This window comes from Eulemur rufifrons, chromosome 11 (assembly GCF_041146395.1).
Source record: "Eulemur rufifrons isolate Redbay chromosome 11, OSU_ERuf_1, whole genome shotgun sequence".
NCBI lineage: Eukaryota > Metazoa > Chordata > Mammalia > Primates > Lemuridae > Eulemur > Eulemur rufifrons.
Window position 1 is genome coordinate 10,921,316 of NC_090993.1, and position 13,834 is coordinate 10,935,149.

At 40.9% G+C, this 13,834-nt stretch overlaps 1 protein-coding gene across 1 annotated transcript in view; it reads left to right on the top strand.

Annotated features, from left to right (window-relative positions):
- Positions 1-10,320: 10,320 nt before the first annotated feature.
- The window catches only part of RYR2 (ryanodine receptor 2), a 467,985-nt gene continuing 464,471 nt past the window's right edge, over positions 10,321-13,834 (top strand). Inside the window, exon 1 of the mRNA XM_069484586.1 lies at positions 10,321-10,389. Coding sequence (XP_069340687.1) covers positions 10,321-10,389 — 69 coding nt within the window. The remainder of the gene's footprint in view (positions 10,390-13,834) is intronic.

A 13,834-nucleotide genomic window follows, 5' to 3' on the forward strand; every position in this document is an offset into this window, starting at 1 on the left:
TTTGGCAGATGACTAAGCATTAAAAAAAATTGCAGACATCTGTTTTGTATTTGAGTTTTTTTTACAGCGTTTTTATCTGTTTCTTTATGATTTACAAAGAACGTTCTTTGAAAAAAGTTCAGAAAATACTGAAGACCATACAGGAAAAAATTAAGTTCATCCTTAATCACTTCTAGAAATAAGTACCCTCATACTTCTTTTTTTATACTACACATATTAATCTTCTTTGCTCATTTAAAACTATATTGTAGACAGGTCTTGTGGACATTAATCTAGTTGTCCAGCAACATTTTTAATGGCTTCATGCTATTGTATTATATTCATCCCCCCCATTCATGAACATTTAGGGTATTCCCAATATTTATACCATTATAAATAATGTTACAGGGAATATCCTTATGTATGTACCTTTGAGAACTTGTTAAATTCTTTTCTTAAGAAAATATTCCTAGAAATAGCATTGCTGGATCAAACGTATGCACATCTGACAGTCTTTAGAGATGTTTTGATGAGAAAGGCAGTACTAATGTGTGTCCCCAACCACGTAAAACCATGTTCACTTCCCCATGCATTAACCACCGTTGGTTATTATTAATCTTTTTCACTCGCCAGTATGATATGTTAAAAAAAAATAACTTTACTGGCTTATTTTTCTAGTTTTGTATTTTAGTAATGAGGTTGAACTTTTTCTATGGTTTAGTGTACTGTTTTCTTTTGTGAATTTAATATATTCTTTTTTTTCTTTTTTTTTTTTTTTGAGACAGAGTCTCACTCTGTTGCCCAGGCTAGAGTGAGTGCCGTGGCGTCAGCCTAGCTCACAGCAACCTCAAACTCCTGAGCTCAAGGGATCCTCCTGTCTCAGCCTCCCGAGTAGCTGGGACTACAGGCATGCACCACCATGCCCGGCTATTTTTTTCTATATATATTTTTAGCTGTCCATATAATTTCTTTCTATTTTTAGTAGAGATGGGGTCTCGCTCTTGCTCAGGCTGGTCTCGAACTCCTGAGCTCAAACGATCCGCCCACCTCGGCCTCCCAGAGTGCTAGGATTACAGGCGTGAGCCACCGCGCCCGGCCAAATTTAATATATTCTTAATACATTAATATGTTGATGTGTTCATACTACATCCTTTGCCTGTTTTCTTAATAGGAGTTCCTGTTTTTCTTCTCTGAATGTAAGAGCTGTTTATATAAGATTTTTTACCCTTGGTGAATTATATGATTGTTTTTCCCAGTTTGTACTTTACCTTTAACAGAGTTTATGGTGTGGAGCTTTTACATTTCTATGCAGTAGTCATATATATTTATCTCTTCCTATCTATGTTGTATTAAACTATTTTATATCTTTCCCCACTTTTAGTACTTAAATCTTCACTCTGTCTGAAATTTATTCTGGCAAAGCGTAAGGGAGGGAGAGCTTTATTCTTTTTTTCCAAATTGTTAACCAATTGCCCTAATCCATTTATCTCATTGATTTTAGCTGCTTTTTCATCAGTATATGTTTCATATTTCTTTTAATTACTATAATTTATATTCTATTTTAATATGTAGTAGGATCGCTTCATTCAATGTGCTTCTTTCTGAAATATTTGCTTTCTCATGAATTCTTCCAGATGAACTTTAAAAATATTCGTTGGATAGATTTGCAAAATCAGTGTGAGAAATATACTTGGAATTAGACTGTGTTCCCATAGCAAAGGCATCCTGGAGCACATATATATCTATGAGTTTGAAATAGACATTAGAAATTTTGCAGAGGTGTACAGTTCTTGAGCAGGAGACAGAACATTGGCCGGAGGAGTGTGTTCCTCACATCAGATGAAGTCAGCTCAGAGAAGGTGAGGGTCTTTGTGGTTGAAGTTCATTCTGTTCTGTGATTAAGAACTGGGAAGTTAATTTGGGCACCCTGTATATCTTTATTTGGCCCGAGAATTGAGCCAGGAATCCTAGCATAAAGCAGTCTTGAAATTAATTTTTTTCCAGAATCATTTAAAAAATTTTCTAGGAGGAGAATCTGTAGCATTGGCAAGATCCTAGTGAAATATAGTCGTTCTCCCTTTATTCTCAGGGGATACACTTCGAGAGCCTCATGGAATGCCTGAAACGGTGGGTAGTGCCGAACCCTACGCAGACATTTGCCTGCAGCGTTGCCACGTAGTCCCAGAGTTAATCTGTCCTTCCAAGGTGCCCTGGTAACTTCATTGTGTCACTACTCTTGTTGCTTGGTGCCATTATTAAGGAAAATAAGGGTGACTTGAACACAAGCACTGCAACACCGCTGCAGTCGATCTGATAACCGAGATGGCTACTGAGGGACCCTGGGTGGGCAGAGGGGACAGCATGGACACACTGGACAGAGAGATGGTTCACGTCCCAATCAAACAGTGCCTGATCCCATGAAATTTCATCACGCTGCTCAGATGGCGCTTCAAACTTAGGAATTGTTTATTCCTGTAAGTTTCCAGGCAGTATATTCAGAGCGTGGTTGACCACAGGTAACTGAAACCCTGGAGGAGGTGGGGACTGCAGTACTGCCCTCTCCGAGTTAAAACAGCACGGAAAAAGGCAGCAGCTCTCCTTCCTCAAGCCTTGGTGCCTGAGACCTGTGCTTACAATTGGTGACCTGCACTCAGCAGCTTTGCTGTGTGTGTTTTGCTCGATGGGCTCACGGCTACGGCATTCAGAATGTGCCATAACAGTTAAGGGAGACAAGGGGATTAATAGCAGCATTTAAAATCATTTAGCAACTAATAACTTAGTGGCTTATAAAATCCGAACCTTGATACACAGGGTGGCTATTCTATTAACGTTTCTGAGCTGTTTAAGAGTCAGTTGGATGCTTTTCGGCACACGTTCATTTTTCATCTTTGCTCTTCCATTCAGGAAACAATCAATAGAGTTTAATAATTGCCTGTCATTTCAGGAAAGATAAATAAGATTATAGATTATTAAGGGTTACTTTTCATTTTGATGGTGGATAAACATTAAAAGGAACCCTTGCGGAATGAAAATTGTGACTTACTGATTATGATCACAGGATTAATGCGAAACCATCGAAATATTTCAGTGTACATGGATTCTTTTCTAGTGCTATTGTAGATTGAGAAATACTGTTAACTATGATTATTTATTAATTGGACACCTATTGTGCGCTACACTGATGATATGACTTTTATACATGACTTCGGATCTTGACATTTGCTTCTCAGAGTAGCTGTTTTACAGTTGAGAAAAATCTAGGACAGGTTTTATAACCCAGGATGATAAAGGTTTCAGCTTCTCATCTCATTTTCTTTCTATTATATGCTGCCGTCAAGGCTTTTTATATAGTTTACTTCTCCTTAAAACAATTATGTTCAACTTTAGTAGAAATCTAGCCTTCTGAGGAAGACAGTTCACTATGGGAATTTGGTGTTTGGGTCTTGGTGTCAAATGCTGAGTCATGGGGACTCATTCCGTGGAGGGAGCTGTCACAAAGCCACTGCTTTCTCTTCATCCAGCTTCTGGTTTGGGCTTGGGCTTCCACTGTACCTTTTGAGGTTGAGTAGGAGGCAGCAATCAAGAGATCGAACTGGGGAATCAGACCTGAGCCTGAATATGGCACCTTCTAACTTTGGTCAGTACATCCATTGGGATGCTTTGGGCTGCAAGTAAGTGACTCTTATTTCCAAATGCCTCCTACCAAAGGCAATTTATTAACATAAGTCCAGAGGCAGAGCTGGTCCAGAGTTGGGTGACCCATGGGGTCTGTCTCTCTGCTCTTCTTTCCTTGAGTTTACTCCACCCATTAGCTCATAGCATGGTGACTGCTGGACTTTGAGTCATCCCATCTAGGTGTTTGCAGGAAGAAGAAAGACCATCTCTTCTTGTGGCCTTCTCTTAGAAGAGAGGAAAAATTTTTCCAGAACCTTCTTTCCCGAGGAGACTTCTGCTTATGTCTCATTAACCAGAGCTTGGTCAAATGCCCCTTCCTGAAATGATTACTAACAAAGTAAAAATAACCCCTGCAGCTTGGAGCGGGGTGGCTGCCATTGTGGCACGTGGCTTTGTGGGGGAGGAATGGGAACTGCACAGAACTGAGATCCTGTTGAAAGGAGGGAGGGAAAAGGTGTTAATCTGTTCTCTAAAGCTTAATTTCCTCATGGCTAAGTGGGAGAATATAACACTTACGTCACATGGTTGTCTGATGAGACAGCCACTGGGGGGGCCAGCATCAGAACAGGGGGTCGCTGTGGATAGGACGGGCATGAGACCAGGTGCCATGGTTCCTGCCTCTCCTGAGGCTTAGTTACTTAAAGGTGTGCAATTTTAAGCAGTTTTGGAATAACCTTTTTTCATTTACTTGACAACTATCTTTTGAGGGCCTACCGTGTGGCAGGCACTGTGCTAGGAGCCAGATTCAGGACACGCCTGCCCTGTGTGTATGCAGGTGTATCCACTGTGTGTGTGTGTTGTGCAGTGTGTTTGATTGCCTACATATTGATTACTGATCACCTACTTTGATGGCCAGTTTTAGGTGTTCCCTTGACTGGATTGAGGGATGCCTAGATGGCTGGTGAGGTTCTGTTTCTGGGTGTGTCTGTGTGGGTGTCTCCAGAGGCCATTGACGTGCGAGTCAGTGGACTGAGAGAAGACCCAGCTTCCATGGGGCTGGGCACCATCCAGTTGGCTGGGGTCCTGGGCAAAGGGACAGGGAAGGGGGATTCATTCTCTCTGTGTTCTCTCTCCCTTCCAGAGCAGACACATCTTTTTCCTCCTGCCTTTAAACATCGGACTGCAGGTTCTTTGGCTTTTGAATGCCGGGACTTGTGTCATCAGCACCCTCCTGGGGACTCTTGGGTGTGACTAGGGGGTACACTGTCATCGGCTTTGGCTTTTCTGGTTCTGAGGCTCCCAGATTTAGAATGAGCCACACAAACCAGCTTCTCTGGTTCTCCAGCCTGCAGATGACCGTCATGGGACTTGTTCGTCCTCCCTCTGTGGTTGTGTGAGCCAGTCCCCCCTAGCAAGTCCCCTTCCATGTGTCCTGCTGGTTCTGTCCCTCTGGAGAACCCCGACTAATACACCTGCTGCGTTTGACACTGTGTTCTCTATTTAGTCTGCATCATCTGTGATCCTTACACGACCTTCTTGGAGTAGATATTTTACAGTCGAGGAGATGCATGTAACAATGTCAAGTACATGTTATCATCAGGAAATAGTGGTGGTCAGAAACCACCTCAGAATTCAAAAATATTCTCATTGTTTTGAAAGAGTCCAGCAAGCCGAAGCCTGCTTGTCTCTTTCATTAACAAACATTGGGGATATAGCTGTTTGCCTTAAAAGTTGGTAGCCAAAGTATCTCACACATTCATGTTTTTTAAAATCCATTATTTTTCTGGAAAATGTTAATTTATTAATACTTTGATGGGTAAAAGACCTGTATGGAAACTGTTGATTTGATGAAACGCTGAAACAGCTAAACCTCACTTCCTCTTGTTTGAGACATCAACTGTTTAAAAGTCAGCTGGGGCCAGGTGTGGTGGCTCACGCCTAGCACTCGGGGAGGGTCGCTTGAGCTCAGGAGTTCGAGACCAGCCTGAACAAGGGCGAGACCCCCGTCTCTACAAAAAATAGAATAATTAGCCAGTTGTGGTGGTGCACACCTGTAGTCCCAGCTACTCGGGAGGCTGAGGCAGGAGGATCACTTGCCTTGAGCCCAGGAGTTTGAGGTTGCTGTGAGCTAGGATGACGCCACGGCACTCTAGCCTGGGAGACAGTGAGATTCTGTCTCTAAATAAATAAATAAATAAATAAAGTCAGTTGGATGCTTTAGTTTATAAAATGTGTAAGAGGCAGGAGCGGTTTTCTGAAGAATGTAGTTCATAGAAATAACGATTTGCTTAACCTTATTTTGGTCACACCTGTGACATTTCTAACACACTAAACTTTTAAAATATTCAGATCACAGAGAAAAATTTGCTTTAAAAATAGAGTAGTATGAAAACACTTGGAAATTTCAGGCCATCTCAGACATCTTGCTAATAACCCCTGTATTTGACTTAGTCACGTGTACTGCCTATGTTTTAAGAAGAAAAATTCTTTCACCATTTGCTGCGTGTTCAGAATTGGAGTTAGGAGCTGGGTTCATACCTATCTCTTTATTGAAAGCGCATACAAAGCATCTGTGTGATTTAATAAGAAAGGAGATGGTTTTATCCCTTTATGGAGGGGTAACTGAAGTAGTATTTTCCAGGTGGTGGTCAGCACAGACCTCCTTTTCCCTGTCAGAGAGTCAGTTGGCCCCTTTAGTCTGGCCCTGGGGAGAAGTCATACTGGCATTTTCCATTTTTGTAAACGACATTATAGTCTTTCAAACGAATGGCTTGTGACTCTGTTCTATTTTTTTTTTTTTTTTTGCAAAGCAGAAATATATGAAATGTGAGGAACAGCTTTCTCCACGGCAGATGGTGTTGGAAGGTTTGTGCATAACCATTGGCAGGTCGTATGGAGAGGAGGCGCTAGAGGGCCATGGGGACCTGCACACGTTTTTATCCCGGAAGTGTTGCATTTGTGGGATGTTTTCTATCATCTTTCAGAATGTGTCAGAATCGAAGCTTAGGGCCAGTGGACGCGTTGGTGCATATTAAGTGGGTTAGCGAGACGTTCTAGATGTTACAGTTTTTCAAACATAATCCACACCTCTTTTATGTGACCAGCCAGACAGAATCTTATCTTCTTGTTGCTATCCTTTCTTCTCTCATATTTTTGATGGTACACTGGAAGGAAATGTCTGTCTTCTTCCTTGAAGTTTTCAGTCTTTATTTAAGGTGCTGACAATACCTGCAAGATGGGTAGTAGACACAAGCTCTGCTTTTAAATCTGGTGAAATGTTCCCATGAATAGCCCAGTAGCGGCAGCATTTTCCAACCCCAAACTTATGTTTCTTCTTCGTATTATTGTTTTAAGTATTCTGCATGGCTCTGTGATGGGGGAACAGATGCTTGTGTTACTGAGGCATACTAAGTATCCCGATCCTTTCTCTGCTGCTGTTATGGAATACTTAATGGAAAGAACAGACATTTATTTCTCACACTTCTGGAGGCCGAGAAGCCCAAGATCAATGTGCCGGCATCGGGTACAGGCTTTCTTGCTGTGTCCTCATGTGTGCAAGGCAGAAGGTCAAGATGATAGCTGAACACTGATGCAGGAAGCCTCTTTTATAAGGACCTTGATCCCGCTCACGAGGGAGGAAGCCTCATGGCCTAATCACCTCCTAAAAGCCCCACCTCTTAATATTATCACATCGCAACACCTGAATTTTGGAGGGAACCCATTTTTAAACCATGGCTGGTTTTGGTTTCTGACTCAACACTAACTATCTTTTACACTAATAGTGCCCACAGGGGACAAACTTGTGTCATTTCCCTACAGATTTTCCAATATTGTTAGTTCATTATTCTTAGGGTCCTACTTGTAGACATGAACTTCCAGAATGGAATCTAACCCAACACGGATGAATACTTTTTGTCAAATCTTCTTGTGGGACAAAATGATAGTAATAGCAGTAAGAGAAATAGTGATGCCATTGATCCTTGAATAACATGGGTTCGAACTGCAAGGGTCCACTTGTATGCATATATTTTTTATTTTTTATTTTTATTTATTTATTTTTTTTTTGAGACAGAGTCTCGCTTTGTTGCCCGGGCTAGAGTGAGTGCCGTGGCATCAGCCTAGCTCACAGCAACCTCAAACTCCTGGGCTTAAGTGATCCTACTGCCTCAGCCTCCCAGGTAGCTGGGACTACAGGCATGCGCCACCATGCCCGGCTAATTTTTTCTATATATATTTTAGTTGGCCAGATAATTTCTTTCTATTTATAGTAGAGACGGGGTCTCGCTCTTGCTCAGGCTGGAGCATATATTTTTTAAATGAATATATTGGAAAACTTTTGGGAGATTTGCAATAATTAAAAAAAAAACTCAGATGAACTGCATAGCCTAGAAATATTGAAAAAATTAAGAAATAGGTATGTCACAAATGCATGAAATATACGTAGATACTAGTCTATTTATGTGTTAACTGTTTATATTATTGGTAAGGCTTCTGGTCAACAGTAGGCTGTTAAGTTTTTGGGAAGTCAAAAGTTACACTGAGATTTTCAATTGCACAGGGGGTGCCCCTCCAACCCCCATGTCATTCAGAGGTCAACTGTATTAGTAATAGCCAACAATTATTTAGCTTATTACATGTAGGTACTATTCTAGAGTCTTCACATATATTAATAATTATGAGTTACTATTCTCTCCACTTTACAGATGAGGAAACTGAGACCCAGGAAGGTTAAAAAATTTCCCCATAATTTTATAGTTGGCAGAGAGAGATTTGAATGTTCCATTCTAGTTTCAGATTTTTTACCCTTAACCACTATGCTGTATTTCCAAAAGTTCTGATTATTTCAGAACGTTTTTGTTTGTTCTCTGTTGCATAACCATGACAACTCAATTTTGTCTGCATCCTTGCAGGCGATGTTAGTGTTCTAGACGCTCTGAGTCGACCAAGTTAACAGCATCTATCTTCTTGCCTAGGGTCTGAGATACTTGGGGAATAAAAGAGTAAGGCAGATGAGAAATTGAAATATAACACATCACATTTATTACTGGTAGAGTGACTTGTTCTTGTGGGCAGCACGCTCCCAAGAGGAAGAAACCACAGAGCTGAGCTGAGAATGCTCACTTCTTGCAAAATTGACCAACTGGCTAAGTTAAGCCATCCTTGGTGGTGGAGGGGAGTGGGTGGTTAGAGGCAATCCTTCCTGATGGAAGCCAGGAGTGGGTTAACAGGGATCCCCTGTAATGCTGGCATTATGGGTTAAGTCTGGAATCCAGTGAAAAGTTAACATTACTGTTAGACTAGGGAATGGAGGGGGTGCCATGATGTTCAGTAATAGTTTTGTGGTTCAGTGGGAAAATTGCATATTGGTAGAAATATAGTTGAGACCCTCTCCTAAGTTTGTATTAAATTGTTACCTGTTTTACCTCTGACTGATGGCTAGAATTTAAAAATGCCTTCCTCTGGACCAAGGTACTTGTGCTTTCTTTCTGTATCTTTGAATCCATGCCTTAAGTTGTCGGGACTTCTATTTCTGACATGGTGGCCATTGATTGTGCTTCAGAAGGCACTGTTGAATTTGAGAACATTACATGACGTGAGTAGTGCTTCATTTTATTTAGAAAACCACCCGAGATCTCTAAGCAATTTAGAGAGCTCAGAAAGCAGTACCTGAAGAGACATTTCTGAGAGATAACTTAGTATATCAACAGGGTCCAACGTATTCTTGATTGTAACAGCCATTTAAGAGTGTGTATAACGCTGGATGGCTACTTGGCCGTGTAGAGAAGCGATTAGTGGTGAAATCTATGGTACTTAGAAGTGATGACAGTGTAGAAGGACAGATTTTAATTTCTAGAGGTGCCTTCTAGGATGCGTGGGAGAGGCATATATGTCACATAGTGATTAATGACAATTATGTGTAGAGATGGGAGATGTCGGTCAAAGGGTACAAAGTTTTAGCTGGGAATTTGTTGTGCAGCATGCTGTAATCAGCTTGATTTAATCATTTCACAGTGTGTGTGTGTGTGGGTGTGTGTGTACAAAAGTATCATGTTGTATACCATAAATATATACAACTTTCATTTGTCAGTTATGGCTTTGTTGGGCCATAGCCTATGCTAAAGGAATGGAACATATTATAATAATATATATACACACACATGTATAAAAATAAAGAAAACTAAAGGTGAAAAGAGAGAACAAGGTGTGTAGTCCCAGCTACTTGGGAGGCTGAAGCAGGAGGATTACTTGAGGCCAAGAATTACAGGCTAGCCTGGGCAGCATAGTGAGACCTCATCTCTAAAAGTAAGTAAATAAATAAATAAATGAATAAAAGAAAGAAAACTAAAGGAATTGATGTGGCTGTGGGCTACGGTTGGATAAACCTTTATTTACAAAAACGAGAGGAGGGGCTTGACTGAGTTCGCTGATGTCTCAAATACGGTAAGGTACAGTAGGTCCTCCAACGAATAACATCGTTTCATTCAACATTGTTTCTTTATAATGATGATGGGAAAAGAACAAATCAGTTGCCGGCCTGTGCCACTGTCTGCGTGGAGTTTACACATCCTCCCCATGTCTGTGTGGGTTTTCTCCAGGTCTTCCGTTTCCTCCTGCATCCCAGAGCTGTGTCCATCTGGTGAGGTGGCGTGTCTACATGGTCGCATTGTGAGTGAGTGGGGGGTGTGTGTGTAGCGCCCTGCCATGGGATGGCACTTTCTGTCCACAATGGTTCTCACCTGGTGCCCTGAGCTGCTGGGAGAGGCTCTGACCACCTGTGACCCTGAACTGGAGTCAGTGCGTTGGAAAATGAATGCGTGAATACAAGTGATTGTTAAATATTGTCGCATCTACAATAATCACACAAATGTGTGACAGTAAACGACTCAGTAAGAAGGTGCTCAGCAAACGGCCATGTTTGTGATTTGTTGGTTTCTTAGCTGCATGGAGGTCAGAGGTGCTCGTCACGGTTTTCTCTTTGCAAATTTTTATTCCTTGATTGAACCCACCACCATGACGATCGTGGGCACTCACTGATGCACCAAAAATCAGGTAGATAATTATCTTACTTGTTTTTATTAATCTTTATTAAATGAATGTATAGGTCACATTTATTTCAGTGGTTATTTTAGAAGGGTTTGGGTCTTTATTTAGAAGTTTGGTGACGTTTTTGTGACCAGAAATATGATGTAGCAACTTAACTCTTGTTTATATCAATTAGCCTATGGTAAAATTGGTTTCATTATATGTTTTTTCACTTAAAGTTGCAGTTTCCAAGAACCTATCAATGACATTAAGGGAGAACTTACTATATATTTCATAGCATGCTGATTAAGAATATGGACTTTGAAGTTAGACCACCTGGGTTTGGATGTCTGCAGGTTTCTCACCGTACAACCTGGAGCAAAGTATTTAACCTTTCTGTGCCTCAGCTTTCCCATCTGTAAGATGGAAATAATAATAAACCATCGTAGGGGAAAAAAATAATAAATCATCATGGGGGAAAAAGTGTCAGTAGTAAGGACTTGTATTGTCCAAAATTTATATAAAATGTTACCAGATACACATTGCTAAATTCCTTTTCATGGCGTTTGGATGTTATTTGCTGTGTAGCTTGACCTAGAAGCTTTTGGTGACACAAAGGAAATAGAAAGAATAGTGATAGCTAACGTTTATTATGCACTCCCTGCATCAAGAACTGTGCCCTTGCTGCTTCATTTAATTCCAGGAGGTGCTGATCATGCTACAGATAAAGCTCTCAGAGGTTAAGTTCCCTATATTAACAAATGAAAAATTATAAAATATTCCACATGGGAAATATAGTACCTCATGGGCTTCCATGCATGCTGAGGATGGGTGGGTTGATGTTAGTGCTTTGGACCCTTCAAGTTTCATTGTGTTTGCTACAGTGTGATTCGTCCTTTGATACCACTTGAGTGAAGGATTTGGGTTGAAGGCCTGTGCCCCGCAGGCTGGTTTCCTGCTGCCCCGGCACAACTTCTTTCTGGTGACCCGGAAGTGACCCTGCAGTGGAGAAAGCCCCGCAGGCCTCCCAGAGCTGTCATCCTGGCGTCCAATCCCTTGCTACCCTGGTGCTCCAACAGATTGGGCCTAAAGCAGCTGCCTGGGGGTGGGGCGGTGGCGTTTTGTGCCAGTTCTCCTACTTCTTAAGATTCATGTGCTCATAAGTTTGTATTCTGTCTTGATAATCAGAACACAATGAAATGAAAACCAGGAGGCTTTGAACTGAAGTTCATTGTGCTCCTACTGTAAGCTCAAGTGCATTGTACCCCTGTGGGCTCTAAAAATGAGATCTGCCACCATCTCTGCGTCCCCTTCAGACCAGGACATGCAGTGACCTTGTTGGGGATCGAGAGGGTGTTTCCCTGTCGGCCCCATCCCTGTGTGCTCATAGGTAAGACTAGCAGGCCAGGAAGATGACCTTCCTTTTTGATAGAGCTTTGCTATTTGCCACCAAAATGCAATCCAGATGATTTCTTTAGTGTCATGGTATATGCTGTTTATTTTAAAGGTGAATAAAATGTTGAAATACTATATTACCCTAAGAAAAATAACTGAAGTTAATTATAAAAAACAACTATTTTTTATTTACACTGAAATACAGAATTGAAAACAAATAAGTAAAAAAAACCCAAATTGTGGCTAAGATAAGCAGAGTGAGGGAAAATATATCTGTAGTGATAGATTCTATATCTTCTAAAATAAATGTTACTATGTCCCTAAGGTTATTTGATTTATTAAAAAAGAGAATGTTGCTTTTAATCTCCCCTTTGTATATCAACAGTTATAGTAGTTTTAGATTTGTTATCAAATCAGTTAGTGGAAAGTAGCTTTAGAAAAAGGACTAATAAAAGCAACACTGCAAAATCACTTTGAATAATTAGGTCTCTCAAAATTATGCTAATTTTTTCTTTACTTTTTATTTCAGCATATTATGGGGGTACACATGTTTAGGGTGTATATATTGCCTTTGCCCCACCCAAGTCAGAGCTTCAAGCGTGTCCATCGAGGTATTTTTCAGGAATTGGAATTGATAGGAGACACAGTTTTTAGTTTTTACCAAATGTAGATTTAGTCCTATACCTGATGGTTGGCTTAATAGAAGTCAGTTGTATCCTGGGATGATTTTATTTTTAAAATGAGACTCCTTGAATCATGAATACTTATAATGTGGAGTATACTTGCTTTTTCTTGTGCACAAGTTAAATCTTTGTAATCTTACAAAGAGCATGGTTTGAGCGTAAGTGAGGACTGTGAGACTTGTTTATGTAGCTGATTGAATTATTTTGTCTCTAAGCACCCATATATCAAAGAACTATGTATTTTCGTCATTTTTTCGGTGTCCGTTTTTCCTTGTTTATTTTTTAAACCAGTGAAATTCCTTGCTGAGCAGGAGTGGGTAAAGCAAACTAGTGCTTTTTAGAACTTCCCTCCACAGATTTATTTCATGTTTGTTAGATGATGGAGAGCACAGTATTAGCAGTAGGGTGTGGACAGGGCTTATGAAAATATCTTGCGTTTCCTGGATTTTGGACTTTTTTTTTACCCACATCAACTCCCTGGACACTAAAACTTTGTATATCTCTCTCTCAACATAGTACAGGGTGATGGACACCAATGTGCTTTGTCATGTTCGCTGATAAAGACAGATGTATGTAGAATTTGGAAAATCCACAGCCTGGTAGTGGACTCGCTGGCCTGTAGGAGGCTCATGTTTGCAACACTGTAGTCATGGCCTAAGCAAGCAGTTCTGTGTGGCCACGCCTTTTCCACTACCTCCCACCCACTCCTGTTCCATTCTGCTTGTTTAAAGGAGATCTCATGAATCTCTCTTTCCTTTGCCACGAGTGAGCGTGGTGATGACTTTGTGTCTCTGGGACTCCTGTGGACTATTGTTGTGCAGTGTAGGTGGCAAATAAGATGAAGTCTTCCCACTCGTCAATGGAAGGAGCCAAACTCTATAAAATAATTCTAAAAAGTTTATTCTGAGCCAAATGTGTTTGACCACTGCCCAGGGAAAATATGTCAAGAGGTGCTGAGAAAATGCACTCGAGGCAGCCGGGTTACAGTTTGGTTTTATAAATTTTAGGGAGACGAGAATTGCAGGTAAAGTCACAAATCTATATGTGGAACGTGTATACGTTGGTTTGGCCTGAAAAGGCAGGACATCTTGAAGGAGGTAGGGTGGGCTTACAGGTTATAGATGGATTCAGAGATTCTT